This window comes from Chroicocephalus ridibundus, chromosome 12 (assembly GCF_963924245.1).
Source record: "Chroicocephalus ridibundus chromosome 12, bChrRid1.1, whole genome shotgun sequence".
NCBI lineage: Eukaryota > Metazoa > Chordata > Aves > Charadriiformes > Laridae > Chroicocephalus > Chroicocephalus ridibundus.
Genome location: NC_086295.1, coordinates 2,496,309 through 2,514,271, shown reverse-complemented (window position 1 = coordinate 2,514,271; position 17,963 = coordinate 2,496,309). Strand labels below are relative to the sequence as shown.

The window sequence follows — 17,963 nt, the reverse complement described above, 5'->3', positions numbered from 1 at the left end:
TGAATCTTTGTTCAGATTTAGGAACTGGGTTCTCTCATCAAGGTAAGCTGTTGGGAGCCCAAACATTGAATTGTTCTCGGACCTTTTTTAAGCTCTTCTGTCCCTCTACACTCCCCAAAACATCTTCCTTGAAGAAAGAGCTTGTGGTTTCTGATGGCAGTTTCTGCCAAGATCCTCATGGTCCTGCAGTTTTTAGGGAGGCAAAAGTAAAATCTTCGGTGGCACTCAGATGCCCTTAACGGTTGCAGATGGACAGCAGCATGGCTGAAGTCGTGTTGTGCTACATGGAGGTTCAGAGAAGATGGGAGGAGGATTGCCACAGGCTGGATTGTTTTCCACAGTTCTTTCTCCATTCACTGGTACTGGATCGGTTTTCAACAGAAAAGTCTCTTCTGCTGCCACACCTCCTATTTGAGAGTGTGTCACTACGACCAGTAACTCTGTGAAGCTGAGCCGAAAGCACCACTGCTAGGCTCAAGAAACTAGTAAAATTGAGAGAGGGATCAGAGCAGGTAATAACACAAATGGTAAATGTCCAGGGCTGTTGAAACCCTGCGGGGGTTTTCACCTGAAATATTTGCTGTTGGTGGCTTTCGGATGAGATGTTGGACTAGATGGGACTTGTGTTCAGTCCAGATTAGCACATATGTCTGGTTTTCCCTAGTGTGGCTGACCAGAGATGGCATCAGGATACGAGTTCAAACTGTTAACCTCAACTTTTTGGTTAACCTCTAAATTGGATGTTTAGCTATGTTATCAACCCTCTGCCCCTTTCTTCCTGTGCTGGAAAAAAAAACCCAGAATCCTCTTTCTTTGAACCGTTCCGATGCTTCTTGGAAAACTTCAGATCCCCTCAGTATAGGTAGCCGAAGAATGTTTTCAGTCTTCAAACTGCCTTTGCGAAGTAGCTCGGCGGGTGACCAGAGCCCAGTTCAGGCTGCAGAAGGGTCATTTTTTCTGCATGGTGCTGCTGAGTCCGTGCCACGAAACCCACTGTTAGCTGTGATTTCACTCGGGGTGGATTGTTCACTTTCCTTAATTGCATTTTGGAGGGGTGATTAATTACGTGCAACAACGTTACCACTAGAGGGATTACGGGTATTAGACCGGCGGAGTGTTTTGACTTGTAACTTTCTTGTGGGGGTGGGAAAAAGTTATTTTCTTAATCTGTGCTCTGCTTTCCTTGTTAACTCTTTTTACATATTCACAGGTGTCATGGGGTATAAGCAGCTAATTAAATATGGCATTTGATAAAGTTTAAGGAAGCTTTAATTCCTGTCCTGTGGAGTATTGGTCTCCCATACGCAAACATATTAGTTAACCATTACTGCAGAGCACAAGTATTTTCAAAGGTGGCTGTTCCAGTTTCCCCAGAGCAAGCTACCCATTTTCAAGCACAGTTTAAAGGGCAAAGACTGCCTGTTCTCTTTATAAGAATTTGTTTTAAAAGGTTAATTTAGCTTTTAAAGGAAATATTCATCTGCTGAGTGATAAGTTCTTACATTAAGTGGGGAAACCAGGGGAAAGATGTCCAAAGGGACGGACAAGCAGGAAGGGGTTAAAAGATGCCTGAAAGCCCTTTAGGAAGTCTTTCTGAGTGAATGGGCTTGGCGGCTCTGCTTCAGTGCTTCCTCGCCATGTGGAACCAGGCACCTCTCAGCGCCCTGATGTCATGCTAATGCGATCTCCGCACTGCGCAGTGCCAGGAGAGAAACAGCTGGCACTGGATGGCTCCCTGGGTCGTGATGGCATGTGGCCCTGCGCTCCTCCGCCTCCTGATGTTGGGACCCACCAGCTTTCCCAAGCAGCACCTGGCCGGAGGCCTGCGAGTGTCCGACCGCCTGCAGCAGCGAGCGCTGCGGTGACCAGGGCTCCACTCTCACTCACCCTACGGTAATCTTACGATATATCGCTAGATGATGGGCCACGTACAGTGCTTTAGACACAGGAAAAGGGATCTTTCAAAGGTCCTTGAAAGCGCTGAAACGAGTGTAATTGCATAGTGTGCCAGGGACGTGCATACGCAAATGCAGTCTGTGGAGCTATGTATCTGAACTACACACAACACAATGGGGTTTTTTTTAAAGAGCTTCTCATATTTAAGACAGTAACTTTTCCAAGAGTGCTGGTTCCTGCACGGCTCTTCATGAAAGAGAAACAAAGAGGATGATGTGAGGCAATGAGCAAATGCCCAGCAGCGGCTGGTGAAGACCTGGACACGCTTAAGAGCTTGTTTTGTTTCCTGTGGGGTTCAAATACTGTGCAATCCAGCTGCATGGAGTCGGACCCGATCTCTCTTGGTCTGTTCTGTATCTTAGCTTAAAGAAACACTATTGGCCAGTTCAGGCACAACATTTTGTGTTCAATTCTTGCATTTAAAAAAAATCTGTCTGTGCTAGAAAATCAAAGTAGTGTTCTGATGAGTTAATTTATGTATTGTTATATATAACTTCTGGTAACGTGTTCAGTTTCTTATCCCTAAAGTGTCTTCCCCCCAGTAGTACGTAAAGACCTGACAGTGTGTGTGTCCTTGTGAGTCCCAGCACAGAGGGACTGTTGGTGGGTCATGGAGGGATGGGGAGAAGGTCGGGTTATCCTGAGCTGCTTTTCCCCCTTAGGTGAGAAAGCAAAGCTTTTCCTGAAATCCAGCCTTGCTGGGGAGAGTGGATTTTCACTGTCCAAACTTAATGAAAACCAACAGCAGGGGAGTAACGTGGGTTTTGTGGAGCCTTTTAGTGGTTTGTTAATTAGTAATAGAGTTTTTCCGTGAGATAAACTGATCTATTGGTTAATGGAGTTTAACGTACTAAACCACCAGCAAGCGACCAAGGCAGCGCAGCTACAATGGGCGCATTGTTCCCGGAGGATCCCGTCCCCCTTTTATTTGGGAAGGGGAGGGGGGAATCGCTTCACCCCACTTGGCTTCTCCTCCCCGAAGGCTGCGGGTGCCGGGGGGGTGCCGGGGGTTGCCGAAGGCCCCGGCGCTGAACGAAGGGGTTAATGGCGGCGGGGCCGCGCAGGGGCGGGCGGCCCCTCCCCGCCGCGGCGGCAGAAGTAGCGCGGCGGCGGCAGCGCGGAGGGCAGTGCCGAGGCGGCGGGACGGGGGAGGCCGGTGCCGCTGCCCGCCCCCGCCGCTCCGGCAGCCTCCGTGAAGATGGCGAGGGCGGCGGAGCGGGGCGGTGCGCGGCTGGGGCTGCTGCTGCTGGGGCTCCTGGTGCTGCCCGCCGCCTCCCGCCCGCCCGCCTCCTTCCCCAGCGATGTGAACGGGCACAGCCTCCACCCGCCCTACTTCAACCTGGCCGAGGGCACCCGCATCTCCGCCACCGCCACCTGCGGTGAGGAGGCGGTGGGCGCCGGTAGCCGCCGCGCCGTGGAGGACCTCTACTGCAAGCTGGTCGGGGGGCCGGTGGCCGGGGGGGACCCCAACCAGACCATCCAGGTACGGCCGGCGGGGGGGTACCCGCACACGGGCAGTTTGCGGAGCCTCGCCGGGGTGGCAAAGCCGCCTCCTGGCCTGGTGGGGGGGATGGCAGAAAGGTCTGAGCCTTGCTTTGTGCTGCCCCGGCCATCCCTCCCTCATGCCACCCCCGTTTTCCAACCGTCGGTGGGAGCAGAGGCTGCGCCCGGTCTCGCCGGGGGCGGCTCAGAGCTGGCGGGGCGAGCGGCGTGCAGGGCCGCCGCTGCCCCCCGCGTTTTCCCCGCTCTCAGCCGGAGCTGGTGTCCGCCAGCTGGCTGGGGGGCCGGTGGTGGGGTGCCCTGGGCGGGGGCAGAGGGCAGGCAGGGGTGGTCCCGGGGCATCCTCCCCTGCCCAAGCCCGGGGCCCGCCGGCGGGGGCCCGTCGGAAGCCCCCCGGGGCAGCGGGGCGGTGGGACGCACGTGCTCTCGCTCTCCCCGCCTTGCCCGAAGCGGCACACGTGAAACGCCGCTCGCTCGGTTCCCATGGCGTTATTTTTAAAGTTACCGTTTCTTTACGTTTACAAACTCCTGGGCAAACCAGCTCCTAAATTCCTCTGCCAGCCAGGGGCTTATTATGATAAATGTGATAATATTTACCTTTATAAGTCTTAACTCCGCCGTTCCCTATGTGTTCAGTGGGGTATTGGGATGAGCAGAGGAGAAAGTTAAGAGGGTGAATTTTACAAGCCAATGTCAGGTGACTCATCTCAGGGGTCCCATTTTAAGCGGAGCAGAGGGAGCTTGCAGCCAGGAATGTAGATGGTAAAAACTGCTGTGCTGTTTAACAGCTATGGCTCTCTTGAAAAGAGGAAAGAACAGTTGTAAACGGGCTTGTAAAACACTAGTTTTAGTGGCAGGAACTCCAGACCCACTGCCCCCCTCAGGGCAGCCCAAGCTGGGAAGAGCAGCTCTGGTTTGAAATGCTTTGCAGCCTCAAGCCTCCGCGGAGCCGCCAGCGTGTGCTGCTTGTTGCTCGTGAGGGTCACGGTGCCAGTTCACCTGTTGCAATGGAATGATAGAGTTGTCCGTGCTGTATGTAACAGTGAGGAAGAGCAAGGGATAACTGTCAGTTTCTCGGCTGGAGCCTTTTGGGCTGCCTTTGGTATAAGATGATCTCTGAAGCATTTTTCTCATTCTGTCCGCATTCTCCTGAGTTAGTGCTGTACAAGGAATTTTCTGGCTATTGTGTAGTTATGATGTGGAATTTTGCTCCGTGTGGAGTAGAAATTGTTGAATTGTTACTGGATGGCAAAAAGCTGACATCCCCTCCTCAGAGTTTTGCCACCTCTTGAAGTGATCTGTTTCACTTTACTGCACTGTAAGATAATGTAACTTGAAGAAGTTTTGCTTTAAGTACTAGTAGCAGAAGACTTATAGAGACCTCGATGTAGTAATTGTGCCTACAGTGAGGCAAAGGTGGTTAGGAAAGGTAAAGAAGTAGCTGCTACTACGTGCAATCGCAAACAAATGTGAATGATCTGCCGAGCAAAACTGGAAAGATAAGATTGCTTGGAAAAGCTGGCGATTGCGGGTACGCGCTTATTACTCTACATCTGTCCACCCGCCTTGCGGCCACGCTGTTAGCTTAGCATGACACACTGTGCTAAGGATGCTGGTGACTAAAATAAACCCTCCAGGCTTGTACCAGCTTTGCAGACAGTTGTAACTCGTCCTTCAAGCACAGCCCTTTCCTGGCACCGCAGGGTGTGCACATCCTCCTGGCTTCCCTGCTCCTCAGCTGCGGATTTCTGCAGTCACCCCCTCCCATCCCCTCTGCAGCTCTGGCTCAGGGTCGCTTTGATCTGAGCACCACTTCCCAGGCCAGTGGTCTTTGGTCAGTCTGAAAGCTTTAGAAAAATCCTTTTGTGGTGGCTCCTTTCCATGACCACGGGCAGCACCTAAAAGGGAGGGGAGGAAACAGGAGGCGTGAGAGCAGAGGTCAGAGTTCCCAATTCATCCCCTGTAGGGGTTTCGGCACCACCCGGTGACTAAAGCAATGAGGGAGGCAGGAGGGAAGTGTTCAATTTGAGCAGACTGAAATGACAATAATGAACTCCACATGCATGTCCTCGCTGCCTCCGTGTCCCACCAGGTGGGTCCCTTTCCTTCTCTGTTCACCTGTTCAGTGCTGCTTGCGCACGGTGTGGCTGTGGCGTGAAGGGGTTTTTTTTGGTCAGGAATTCTGGAAGAATGTCTCTTGGGACCCTCGAAGAGATTTCCACATGCTGTGGTGGTGAGGGGATGTTTGCGTGACTGAAGACCTTGCATAAACCTTAATACAATCGTCTGGTCAATGAGTTCAGTCAGTTCTCTGTTTTCTGCTTGTTTTCATTTGACATTGTAGAAGACTTTCAGCAAAGGGAGATCATTTACTTTAAAATGTGATAGTCTTAAAATGTCAATAATCGTTAAGCTTTCTGAAATAATGCTGTCCTAAAGACACTTGCAGGGATTTTGGCACAGCTTGTGGGAAGGCTCTCAACCTTTTCAAGGAGTCTCAAGGAGTTTCCTTTGCTTTATTCAGGGCTCTGACAGAAGACAGCATTTCTAACTGGGGGGACTTTTCAGTCTGCAGGGCTGGGATGCACAGCGATGCTGAGGTGCGCTGAAAGGGACTCACCGTGCAGGTTTGCTTCCCTTGTCCCACTCGCTAATCAGCGTGGGTAATCCTACCTTAATGATAAAGTCTTGAAGGTGCGGCAAAAGAGATACTATAGGTTTATTTTTCTGATCAACTTTACTGAAGAGGCTTATAGCTATCTGTCTTCCAAGACAGAGACAGCTCTGCAAAGGCATAGCCCTGTGCTCGTGTTCCCCATCCCACCCAGCTGCCTGGGGGCTGTTCCAGAGACCTGCCAAAGCCGGAGGGATTGTACGCCGCTCCGGGAGCGAGGCAGGGCTGTAGATGATTGCTTTATTTCAGGAGATTAGTTGTGTAACAATAAGGGAAGTTACTAGCATTAACTGAAGCAATTATAGACCTCAGAATTTAAAAATGTGAAACAAACCTCACTGATTTCAAATCAGTGCTCCTTTTGCTTTGTTGGCATGTTGAATTGCAGCGCTGAGCTACACTTGCCTGAGTGAGCAGTGTTGGTGCTTACCAGAGGTCTTGTCCTCTCGCTCTTCCAGGTGTTGGTAAGAGATGAGGTCTGAAGCTGTTTCGTACCTGAATGTCTCTGAATTAAGTGGCTTTCTCTTTTGACATCCTGCAGTCGTCTGTGACCACCTGGCCTGGTTCTTCGTTATCCCATAGTGTCTCCTGTGCATGGTGCTGCGGGGCAGAGGGACCTGGCTCAGCCCGGGGCTCTCTGTGGTTTGGGTGGCAGTTGGTGTTGTACCTCTCTGTATGTGTCTCTTCTGTGTTAACATACATGATAGCATTGGATTCCAGTGGTTTAACTGCTGCTGAAGACATGTAGTTTTTAGAGGAAGCTGCTGTTGCCTGTAGAAAAGACACCTGGTGAGACAGCACCTGCTTAACTCCATATGAGCAGTTACTTGATCTGCCGGGACAGCCCCGCTAACAGCTTGCAAACGTGCACTTTCCTTGTCTGAAATATTACTTTTTGCTCCCCATTTCCTGCCCTTCTTACCTCATCCCCAGTGGCCCAGGCTGGGTCATGCTCCCTGTGGTTTTCTGATAAATTAGGTGAGGAGAGCTGAGCTGAGGTTGGGTCATGGCAGGGCCAGATAAAGCGGGACAAAGCCATCTGCTGTCCCCAGGCAAGCCATGCCAGCGGGGTGCCAGGCTGGTCTTTATGCTTAGGGGAAACTTCAAAGTTCCCATTGATGTGAGCGGGAACAGGATCAGGCCTTGCAGGTCTCTGGAAGCTGCCCTCCATTCAGACCTCCTCCTTATCTCTCTCCCTTTGCGGTTTGCTCTGATAGTGGCAGTGTTATGTTCTCTAAGCTGCCTTGCAACTCCTTGCGCTGCTGAAGTTTTCTTTGGTGTACCTTGGTGATGTCCATGCTTCTCCTGCTCTGGCAGTCTGGAGTCTCCACTAAGCCTGTGGGTCACAATTGCTTTTTAATTAAAATCCTCTGCTGATGTCAGAACTTCTCTCTTCCCTGGAGAGATCTGATGTGCTGTGCAGGAGCCCGGGTTGCTCTAAAATAGGAAAAGCTGGAAATGATTCTCATCAGGTTTAGGTCTGTCTCTAATGAAATAACTAATGAGCAACTGGTGCATCAGAGGGGCTAATTGCACTTTTAATGGGAAACTTAGTTCAGCTGTTGACGTGTTACCAGCCCAGTGGCAGCTACTGCACGCAGGCTGCTCGGCAGTGGGGGGGGATAACAGCAGCATTACAAATGTGGCACAGCTGATCCTAATTTTCAGTCCCCTCTTACTAAACTTGAATTGACTGTTGCCCATCAGTGTGAACTTTGAGTTCAAAATGGTTTTCCCATCTGTGGCAAGAATTTAAAGTATGAAAGCACTTTGTTTTTGTTATTTATTCCCCATTTTGTAACTTTGCCTTGCTTCTCTCCCCGCCTGAGTGTTGTGTATTGTGCAGGAGAAATTTCCACACAACCTGTTGCACCGGTTCCTGTTAAAGGTTTGAGCTGAAGAGTTGGGTCAGTTTTACCTGGTCTGCTCTCCCTTCTCGCTCGGTGCGTGTTCCAACGAGCCTTGTCCTGACCTCTCTGTACAGCGGGAGCTCCCTCAATGGGCATCAGGGCTACCTGAATGCTTTCAGCTGCCCTTTTCTTTGGCCTTGTGCTTGCCCGTCTGCTATTTTCATATCTCTAGAGGAGTTAATTAAACGGTGTTCATGTTCAGGACAATTTGCCTTGCATAATTGCCTGCAAATAGCATAGCACATGGCTGTGGGGAAGAATGCTGTGAAATCTCAGTTTTCTTTGCACTGAGATTCCTTCTGAGTTTGGGGCGTCTGGAAAATCACACGCTCTGTGGTGGCTCTGTCTTGCCTCAGTCCTTGTCGGGATGCAGATGGAGTAAGCAGGAAGGAGGTTGCCTGTCTTTGAGATCATGTACCTGATACAATATTAGAGCTGGCTTCAGCCGGGACAGGCAAGGGCAGTTTGCTTGCCTGGGCATAACTGCGCCTTTAAAAGGAAAACTGCCTGTAACAGAGTTCCCTTCTAGGCTGTTTGTAGCAGCAATTCAAGTGACAGAACTGTGGCTGCACAAAAGAAATAACTTGCCAATTTTCAGGGCTATTTGCAGGTTTCCCTAAGAGTGGGTCAGATTCATTTGTGCATTAAATGGGAAAGAAAGAATTGCCCCGAACAGCTTAGGTCTTTGTCTGATCCTGCTCAGGAGGTGCTGTTAAAGTTGCAGAGCTGTTTTCTCTGGCAGCGTGTCCATGGAGCTGACAAAGCCACCCGCGCCACAAAAGCAAGGCAGAAAAGTGATTGCAGCTGGGTCCCTGGCCAGCTGACAGCGGGGACTGTCCCTTTCTGGCCTTGCATTGCAGCATCGCCAGCGAAAGGAACTTGGCTGCTAGACTATTCAGCTTGAAAATGTAGCTGAAAGGACTATACTTGTGAAATGAATAGGTTGACAAGAAACGGATTGCAGGGAGCTGGGCAGAAGAACTGCCAGTCTGGGTCCATAGGAGTGACTGAATGGTCCGGGTCAGGATCCCCGGGTGTCAGCAGGGGTGAGTGGCAGCCTCGGCAGAGGAGCTGGTGACCCTGGAGCTTGAGCTACTGCTCTCCATTGCAGCGTGGCTTCTCCCTCTGCCTACGCGTCTGCATCTGGCAACCAGGTCTCTGTGTCTGGGTCCCTTTGCCAACGCTCGGTGCTTATCTGAAGTACAGAAGGGATGCTTCTTAGAGCAGTACAAATTCTACACAGGTTTGTTGTTGTTGTGGAGTTTTTGAGCTTTTTCTTGTTCCTTTTTCCATCCATGCTATAAATTGTTGCAAAAAAAATGTTTATATACTGATTTGTATTAGCAGGTGTACACCTTGTATTTTCTGAATTGTTGTGGTACCTGTCTGCTTTGTGCCATATTTTTCTGGCTACAGTTAAATGTTATTTTTGTACTTTCCCACAGGGCCAGTACTGCGACATCTGCTCCTCTGCAAACAGCAACAAGGCCCACCCCATAACAAATGCCATTGATGGGACAGAGCGCTGGTGGCAGAGCCCCCCTCTCTCCCGGGGGCTGGAGTTCAACCAGGTCAACGTCACTTTGGACCTTGGACAGGTAACCCAAATCCTTCTTGGTTGTGTTGTAGATGATGCTGACAAGGACCTCCCCCTCTGCTTCTGAAGTCCTGCAGTTGTCCTTGCTGGCAGGGTGAGACAAAACCTGCTCATTTAATGACAGGGCAGGAGGCTGTGGTTAAAATATGGAAGGGAAAACCTCTTATCTGTCTGTTTGTTGTATTAATTGCAGTCTGCACTATTTGCTGTTATTATTTAGGTTCTCCCTTAAAGTCAAGTCACTCATGGAAACCTACCACACTATGCAGGTGCCATTCCCCTAAAGAGGGTACCTGCCTCTCGAAGGGGGCTGGTTAGCAAGGTTTCACTCTAGAACACAAAAATACAGTCCTAAGTTTTACAGCACAACCTTAAATTCCTTAACTGGTGTGTTTTAAAATCTAAAACCAGCAAGTCCTTGCTGAAGATCTTCCTATAGAAGACAAAGAATGACAGTGGGTGTGTTTGGTCTCTAATGCTGGCCAGTCAAAGGGAATTAACATTGTAATAGCGAGGGCTGCCAGCCCCCACCACCTCCTCTGCTGCTCCTATTCATCCACGAAAACATCCCTCTGGAAGTGGGTTATTCTCTTAGACTTTCCTCAGCTTAGAGGAAAGCAGCAGCAAAGATGTCCTGGCTGAAGCTGAAGAGGCAGGAAGGTATTATAAGCCTGAAGGGCTGTGGGATGTGGGTCTGTGTTCTGGGATGGGGCTGTTGCTCCAGCTGTAGGATGGGGGAACTCCTCAGTCTTGGGCCCAGGGCAGGGGGTGCATGAGACCCCCCCTTCCTCTGCAGTGCCGTGCAGCCTCGTCTCTGGCAGCCAGTCACCCTCATAATTGAGGATTTGGGGCATTTGCTTGGGAGTCTATGACAGTTTAGCAGTTAACTACTGAAGTGCCCCTGCCAACAGGTAGGGGTGGACTTTCGCCTCTTCTGCTGCACTTTCCTGACCTCTGCTACCAGCCCTGCAGCTCCACAGGCCAAGTTCGGGTCCTCCTTGGCTGGAAGGCTGTGGGATGGGGCAGTTGCGCAGCTGTGGACAGGTCACCTCTCACCTAGGAGATGTGGCTGCTGTGATTGCTCAGGCAGCCTTTCGGGGGCTGAGTGCGCTGCCCCTCTAGCTGGGCTTTTGCACTGAGTGCAGTGATTTCAAGCCTTGTCAGGGCACCAAAGCTTCGCACTGATCTTGTAGGTGGCTTCTTCAGCCTCTCTGGTGGAGTTAAGGCTCATTTATCACCGCTGTCTGTAAGGCCTCTGGCTCCAAATTTACAGCTATAGATACCTGGGACGTATTGATGACAATACCCTCTGTTAGATGCTCCAAACACACGTTTTAGTTCCCAGGATTGTCTCTGATCTGCTCCCTGCCCTGCTGTAGCACTTGCTTGGAGCCTCTCAAACACACTCCACAAATTTTTTCTCTCCCATGAGTTCCAGCTATCTAAAGCTGTGCTATACACAGCACCAGCAAATATCTCCTAACGCCCGGGGCACATCGTGCATCGCATAATAGCTGTGTGGGCAAAGCCTCCTGGGGCCGCACACAGTGTGCTGATCCCGTTAGCCAACGTAGGTGGCATCTGCTGTCTCTCTTAGAAATGTCCCAGCTGGCAGGGGGGTGCTGAGTGGGTGGATGGCTTGCGCTCCCTCCTCTGACCAAGGGCCAGCCTGCAAGCGGCTTTCCGATGGCTCGCTGCTGCTCAGCAAAGGGATTTTCAAAGACCAGCTTTACTATGGAGCTTCTCCTCCTCTTTGTCATTCTCTGTGGCAACGTCCTGGCTTCAGGCCAGAATGACCCCAGCTGTGCTGTGTGCTCGCAGGCTGCTGCCTTTGGCTCACCTGGGGATTTGCAGTCTTCAGAGATGTGGTGCTGGCAGCCGGAGCTGGGAATAATTTGTTGGGGGGGCTGCAGTACTGCTCAAGCTACTATTGAAACTCTCCTGCCCTCCTCTCCCAAGCCTTTTCCAGTCAAAAAGATTCTGTGAGTCTAATTTGTTCTCGGTACCCTGGGGGGTGGGATTGCACCATCGGCTCTGCAGGGTTGGTGGCAGAACTTGCCCGCGTGCTGCTGGCTGCAGTTGCTTCCCCTGGTGGGGAGATTCGCTGGGCTCACGGATGCTCCTCTTCCCTCCCTTCGCAAAGTAAGCGGTTGCCCAGCGGGTCTCGACAGGAGCACAGACCTAAAGCTTCAGCCCATTTTTCGTGGCTTCCTCTTTATACATGCCCTTATTATATGTAATTGCCCTAATAACCTGTTTATACTCCTGGTGAGAGTCAGTTCTTTGCCTTTCCCTCCTTTGTTTTGGTAGGTCGGGCAATAGAAACAAGATGAAATGTTACAATATCGCTAATTTCCTCCTTTTGAAGTTGAGGCTGGTTGAAAGGATGGAAGATAAAAAGAGAAGTTCTTGGACCCAGTAGGGTCTGCAGGGCGAGTGCCGGATCAGGCCGGCATACCTGGCAGCCAAAGGCTTTGCAAATTCCTTGGATACCTGTGAAACAGCGCAGGTAACACCCCCAAAGGCATGTCTGAGAGCCGGGCTTTTTTTGGCTGGCAAACAAGGCCTCTCCTTGCTCTCTGTAACCAATTAGGGAGCTCTTGGATCAATTAAGATTTAATTTAAGGGACAGACGGCTACTAAAAGCTATTGTCCCTTTGGGGGATCATGAGTGCCGGTGCTGATGGCATGGTGCTTTGGCGGGGGCACAGCAGGGGCAGGCGCAGGAGGCTATGGTGCCAGCCCCCTCCCTTAATGCTGTGCTTCCCTGCTGTCTTCATCCCTCTCCAGCTGTAAGGGCTTAATTACCAGCTGGAATCGGGTTTCTCCAGCATCTGGCAAGGCTGTGGCAACTGGGAGAGGGGCAGTTAATTAAGCAGCCTGTTGGTCTTTGCTTTCGCTGCCTGGGAGCTTGCTCTCCTCACAGGGATGTTAAAATCCTATGGGAAGGAGAGAGGGAGGAATATTCACAGCCAGGAAATAAGTTAAAGAACGGCTCAGGCTGGCCACCCAGTTGGTGCGAGTATATTAAACACTCACATCATGTCATCTTAGTGCCAGCAGTGGCCTAATCTTAACGGCTTCATCAGCAAGGCGGATCAGAGCTCCCACCCCAGCATGGGAAGAGATTGTGACTGATGATCTGCTGGGCTCCTCGAACCTGAGTTGCTCCTGTGTCTGTTCCTGCCGCCTTGGGGAGGAGTAATTTTTCTTTTCAGAATCGGTGGGGAGAAAAGCTGGAAGAGGAGGAATAGTCACTTGAGGGTTCCCATGTCAGACCCGGGTCTGAGCGCCAGAAATGTGGCAAAGAGCTCCAAGGAGGAAAGTTAAATGGATTTTAGCAGCTGCTGGGGAGGGGAGTATGAAGAGGGAATTACTTTTTTTCTTGCTTTTAGTCATGACCTTGTGCTTCAAAGTTTAGCATATTTAGAATGAATGGTGGGGCCACTGTATGGATTTGCTGCAAAATACATCATGGCACCATGACGAAGCACAGTTCAGGTTTTGCAGGGTGGAAGAACTGAAGGGTGCTGGGTGCTGGAAGGGCACCATTGTGTGTTCTGGTACTGCTGGACAATCTGGACTTGTCCCCAAAACTGGCCATCCTGCCTGGCTCGGAGGGCAAAGGCCCACGTTGTGACAGAGGCTCCTCAGCTTGCCCCATTGCTGCTTAGCTCCGAGCTCTTTCCTCTCCTGCCCAGAGCCTCCAGACCCGCTGGAAATGGGAAAGTGCCTCTGCCGCAAAGGGGCTGTGGAGGGAGCAGAGGGACAGGAGACCATGACTCACTGCCACCATGGGAATTGTCCCCTGTGATCCTGCTGTGATTAAGTGCCGCAGTGGGTGGAGGGGAGGAAAGGGTGTGATGGAGGATTCTCTTTTTTTTTTTTTTTTTTTTCCTCCTCCCCCCCAAGAAGGTCATTTGAGTCAGAGCTGACAAAAATCAGGAGGCTTAAAGAAACATGAATGGCTGGCGCCCTGCCAGGGCCTGACATCTTCCTTGCATGAAGGTGAACCCAGGCCAGCCCTTCCCAGAGATGTTTATGGATAGTTGGTGCTTTATGATAAACTCTGTGGAGAGGAATGCTCGCAGTCATGCAAGAGCAGGAGCTTCGTGCCAGTGCTTGCTCGAGGTTAATTACTGCAGTGAGAAGGTGGCTGGATAGCATCCCCCGTCTCTTCCCCACCCCCGGAGTCTGCTGGCCCCGGTGACACTGGAGAACAGCAGAATTTCAGGCTGAAGCTTTGCAGGGAGTTTTGATTTACACCCCAAAGGTATTTAATTCAGCAGTACTGCACAGAGGGCACGCAGCCTCCCCTAAACGCCCGTCACTGGCAAGAAACATCTATGTCCATTCACCTCTGCCACCAGGGAGAGACCAGAAACCTCCTCCTTTGGAGAGCTCTGGCTGTTACTGCTTAAAATGCAGGTCCTTTTAGGGCTAAAAAAGAAAAAAAAAAAAAAAAAAAAAAGAGTTGCATTCATTGGTAACTCATGAAGACGGAAAGAAAATGAAAAGCATTGTGAGCTGAGTGCCCAGGCCACTCCGAAGGTGTGTTTTGTAGTCACTCTAAGATGTGTCTAGGCACAGGAGTAGATCAATAGCTTACCAGGTGCCTTGAGAAGCACCTCTTGAGTTTTCTAGTAATTACAACGGGATCTGCCAAAGTTACCATTTTTTCTGGCGTCTGTTGCGCTGATTGACTTAAGCTTGCCAGGCGCTTCTAGCTCCAAAGTAAAGGTGTTCGTTGACACAACACACACTCCACACACACACAACTCCAGCCCTTGGCCAACAGGCTGCTGTTCTTTCAGTGTGAAACTTCTCTCAAGAGGAGGTGGGTGTTTTTCCCGTGGTACATTTCCAGGGCATAAACCTCCTTCCTTTCCCTCTTCCACTGCAAACGTGGCCCCTCGGAACTGGCTTTGCACAACAGTTAGACGTGCAGGACGCTTTCAGGTTCTGGGTATGTGGCTGAATGCCTGACTTGCATGAACAAGTCAGTCCTCTTCGTGCAAACTGATTTCTTGTTAATGAATATTAAATTCCTGTTCATCATTGGTAGATCTGGGCTGGGTTCCGTAGGTGAAAATGCCACCTGGCCTAAAGCTGAAGAAACACCACTGATTCAGAGCCTAGTACCCTGTGTGTCGCGGTGCTCTGAAATTTTCTTTCACCTCAGTTTCTAGCCTCCCATTTATTTTCATTTAATTGAAATAGTAACGTAAGCTGCTGGTGGAGATCTTCAGCAGCCCTCTTTGAAAGGCAGCTGGAAGGAAAGCCTCATGAACTGATGGGCTGGGGCTTACCTCCCTGTCCCCAGCAAAAGCCTTCAGCACACAGATGAGTCTGATGTTTATTCTCTGGCTTAACTAATTTAAAAAAACCTTCTTGATGAGAAAATTCATGAAATCCCAAGAGAAAGCTCATGGTTATTCTTGAATGGAGATGTTCTAGTGGCTGCTTTCCCTAAGCCTGGGATGGGATATGGGTGATGGGAATTTTCAGCTGAAAACCTCTCCCTTCTTTCACCTTCTTCCTTTTGCACCTTCATTTCAGTTGTAAGAGCTCTTACCTGCCTCCGAGTGATGTAGCTGCTGCCTACATTGCCCTCCGAGGCATCCTGTTCGTTCTTGCTACCCACAGGGGGAGGCTTGGAACAAGTCTCTGCCTTTCCTTCCCCTTGGGGATGTTTTCTGCATCCTTTTCCCCAGCACACATCCCTGGGAACTGCACAGCCTGGGGCCACAGGCTGCCTTATCTGCCTGGCATGTTTTTCATGTTTTTCATTGCAAGAATGGGTGAAGATTGAAGATTTTTTTTTTTGTACTTAGTTTTTACCTTTTCTTAATTTCTCATCCTGTAAGGTCTACTTGGTCTTAGCTGTGCTGGGGCACCACTGTGGGAAAGGGGTAGGAGGGCTTAGTGACATTTATTGTAAGCTTTTGCACCTTAAGTAGGGGGCTGTGGCGTAAAGTCTCTAACAAAGACATTCTTTCTCCAAATTGTTTGCTGGCTCTTGGAGGAAAAGCAGTATTAAAAATAAAGCACGTTAAGCAGGCTGAGCAGAAATCCTTTTTGCTTTCAACAGCTGAGCCTACAGTCGCATCTCCTGTGTAGAGTCCTCTGCAATTGCCATAAAATCCTCCAAAAGTAGATCAAGATCTCTATTTGTTCGTTTACAGGCATCAGAATCTCAGTTCCCCCATGCGAAATAGCCTGTGGCTCCCCTTTAACTACGGAGCCTGTTCAGTGCTGCTGTATTTTAACATGACTGTCAAGTGGAAGCGGGTGCATATTTGTAATGCTTCTCTGGGAAAAGCAGAAAAGGTGTGACTGTGAGAGTGCACAGCGATGGGAGCTGGCGCTGAGCCCAGGTGGATGGATCTTCTCTGATATATTTTCCCCTTTACTGTTTGAAATAACTTAGCTTGCGAAGGCTGTTCTGTTTTCTTCAAAGTTGCAGTTCCCCTGACCCGGACCAACAGCTGCTTTTTTTTTTGTGTGTGTGCTGATAAGGGGAGCTTTTTGCCTTTGCTTGGCCTTTCTCAACCTTTCTGTGCTTTCTGCCAGCTCCCACCAGATTCCCACTCAGGTGAGCGGGAAGGGAGTGCCTGATTGTTAATCAAGTGGGGATCTGTCTCCTCTGGCAGCAAGAGCAGACCCATCTTCTCCTTTTCAGACTGCCTTGCCAAGTCGGGTGCCAAGTTCCCCTTTCCAGAATCCACAACAGCCAAGGCTGAGATTTCTTTCCTCTTTGTTAGTGCTGGTGGTGGTTGCTGGAAGGGAAAAGATGTGCAGAATATCACTTTAGGTAAATCATGGATGACATGTGAATTTTAATTATATGTTATGTTTACTTATGTCATGAACCAGTACTGCTTAAAATCAATTTTCTAGGACTGCAGTGAGTAGATGGTATTTCGCTTACAATGTTTGATTCCCAAAAGACCTGCCATGCCTCACGTCTCCCAGGCTGTGAGCCCAGAGAAGAGCAGGCTCCCAGGGGAGCAGGATGCTCTGGGCACATCACTCAGCATCGTGGCACCTTTGTGGCCTCCGGGGAGGGTGTTTCCACCTGTCCTCTGCTTCTTGTACAAATGACCCTTGTGCTTCCACGGCTTAATCTTCCCAGAGGCTGCGCTTGCTCTGCCTAGACCTGAACCAGCTCCGGAGAATTCAGGTGTTAAAATAAGCCTCAGCCTCCCCCCGCAGAACAGCTCCAGGTAACAACTGATGAAAGGATAATTACTCTGTTTCTAAAAAGCGCGTGCAAGATTTCCACTGTAATTTCTCCTTCAATATTGTTGCCTATTTTTAATTTTGGTGTGATGAGAAATGAGGAGGCTGATGGTGAGGTCTCCTGCCGTGGAGCTCCCTCTCCCCGCCAGGCTGCCAGCTCCTGCTCCACTCCCAGGGATTCTTCAAAGATTAGGAGACAGCCTCAGGGCGAGCAGGAGCTGGGGAGGGGTCCGGCGAGCTTCGAGCTGGCGTATAGGGGCTTTAGTTCGTAATGAATAGCTGGAAGGCAAGCCTTGTAATTTCTTGCTGTTCTCCTGGAAAGTGTCTGCTTGGCTGGGCTGGTAACGGGGAGCGTGCCTTGAGTCGGTGTGAATGTGTGCAGATAGGCGTGCTCCAGGGGTCAGCTTTGTCCGGCCTGCTCGTGGGTGTACCTGGCAAGTCAAAACAGACAAGAACTGTCTAGGTCAGGCCTCTGTTTACTGGAGAGTTGTGTTTTCCTACTCAGACAGATGTTACAGGGAGCGTTTTGTGAAGGTCAGTACACCCAGTGGAACCGGAGAGGTTCACAGCTCTGACATGGAGCGTGCTGGCACCTGAGTAGGTGGGTTAGTGTCTTCTGCACTTTAGTTTGTCCCATCTCCAAAAGGGGAATACTGCATCTATCATCATCATTTTGTGTGTGCAGGCTGGATCCTGCCCAGCACCAGACCAACAAGCACAAAGTGGCTTACAGAAGAGAATTTCTTGAGTTAAGCCTCCAGGAGAGCTCTTGGCTTGGCCCTGTGCAGCTCTTCTCTCTGTCCATTGTCTTCCTCCAGCAAGTGTCAGCATCCCCCACCGCTGCGGGGGGTGCGTGGCTGTCCACGAACTCGTGCCTTGAACGCACACGCGAATGCACGCTGCTGAAGGGGAGGGCTGTGAGCCTGGAGGTGCCGCCAGCCCTGCTCTTCCTGTGACCCAGGCGTGGGCTGGCAGGCATGCTCATCCTGTGCTGTTGCACAGTTGGTTCAGTTCTTGATGCTCATCCTTATCGCGATGAGAAGCCCCTCAAGTGGGCTGTTCCTGCTTCCCAGGGCAGGTTTCT

The 17,963-nt window shown here is 50.5% G+C and overlaps 1 protein-coding gene across 3 annotated transcripts in view; it reads left to right on the top strand.

Annotated features, from left to right (window-relative positions):
• The first annotated feature begins 3,059 nt into the window (after nucleotides 1–3,059).
• The window catches only part of LAMA5 (laminin subunit alpha 5), a 93,110-nt gene continuing 78,206 nt past the window's right edge, over nucleotides 3,060–17,963 (top strand). For all 3 annotated transcript variants that reach the window (XM_063350013.1, XM_063350012.1, XM_063350011.1), the window contains exons 1-2: nucleotides 3,060–3,439; nucleotides 9,486–9,638. In XM_063350013.1, the coding sequence (XP_063206083.1) occupies nucleotides 3,155–3,439; nucleotides 9,486–9,638 (438 nt within the window). In that variant the 5' untranslated portion in view covers nucleotides 3,060–3,154. The remainder of the gene's footprint in view (nucleotides 3,440–9,485; nucleotides 9,639–17,963) is intronic.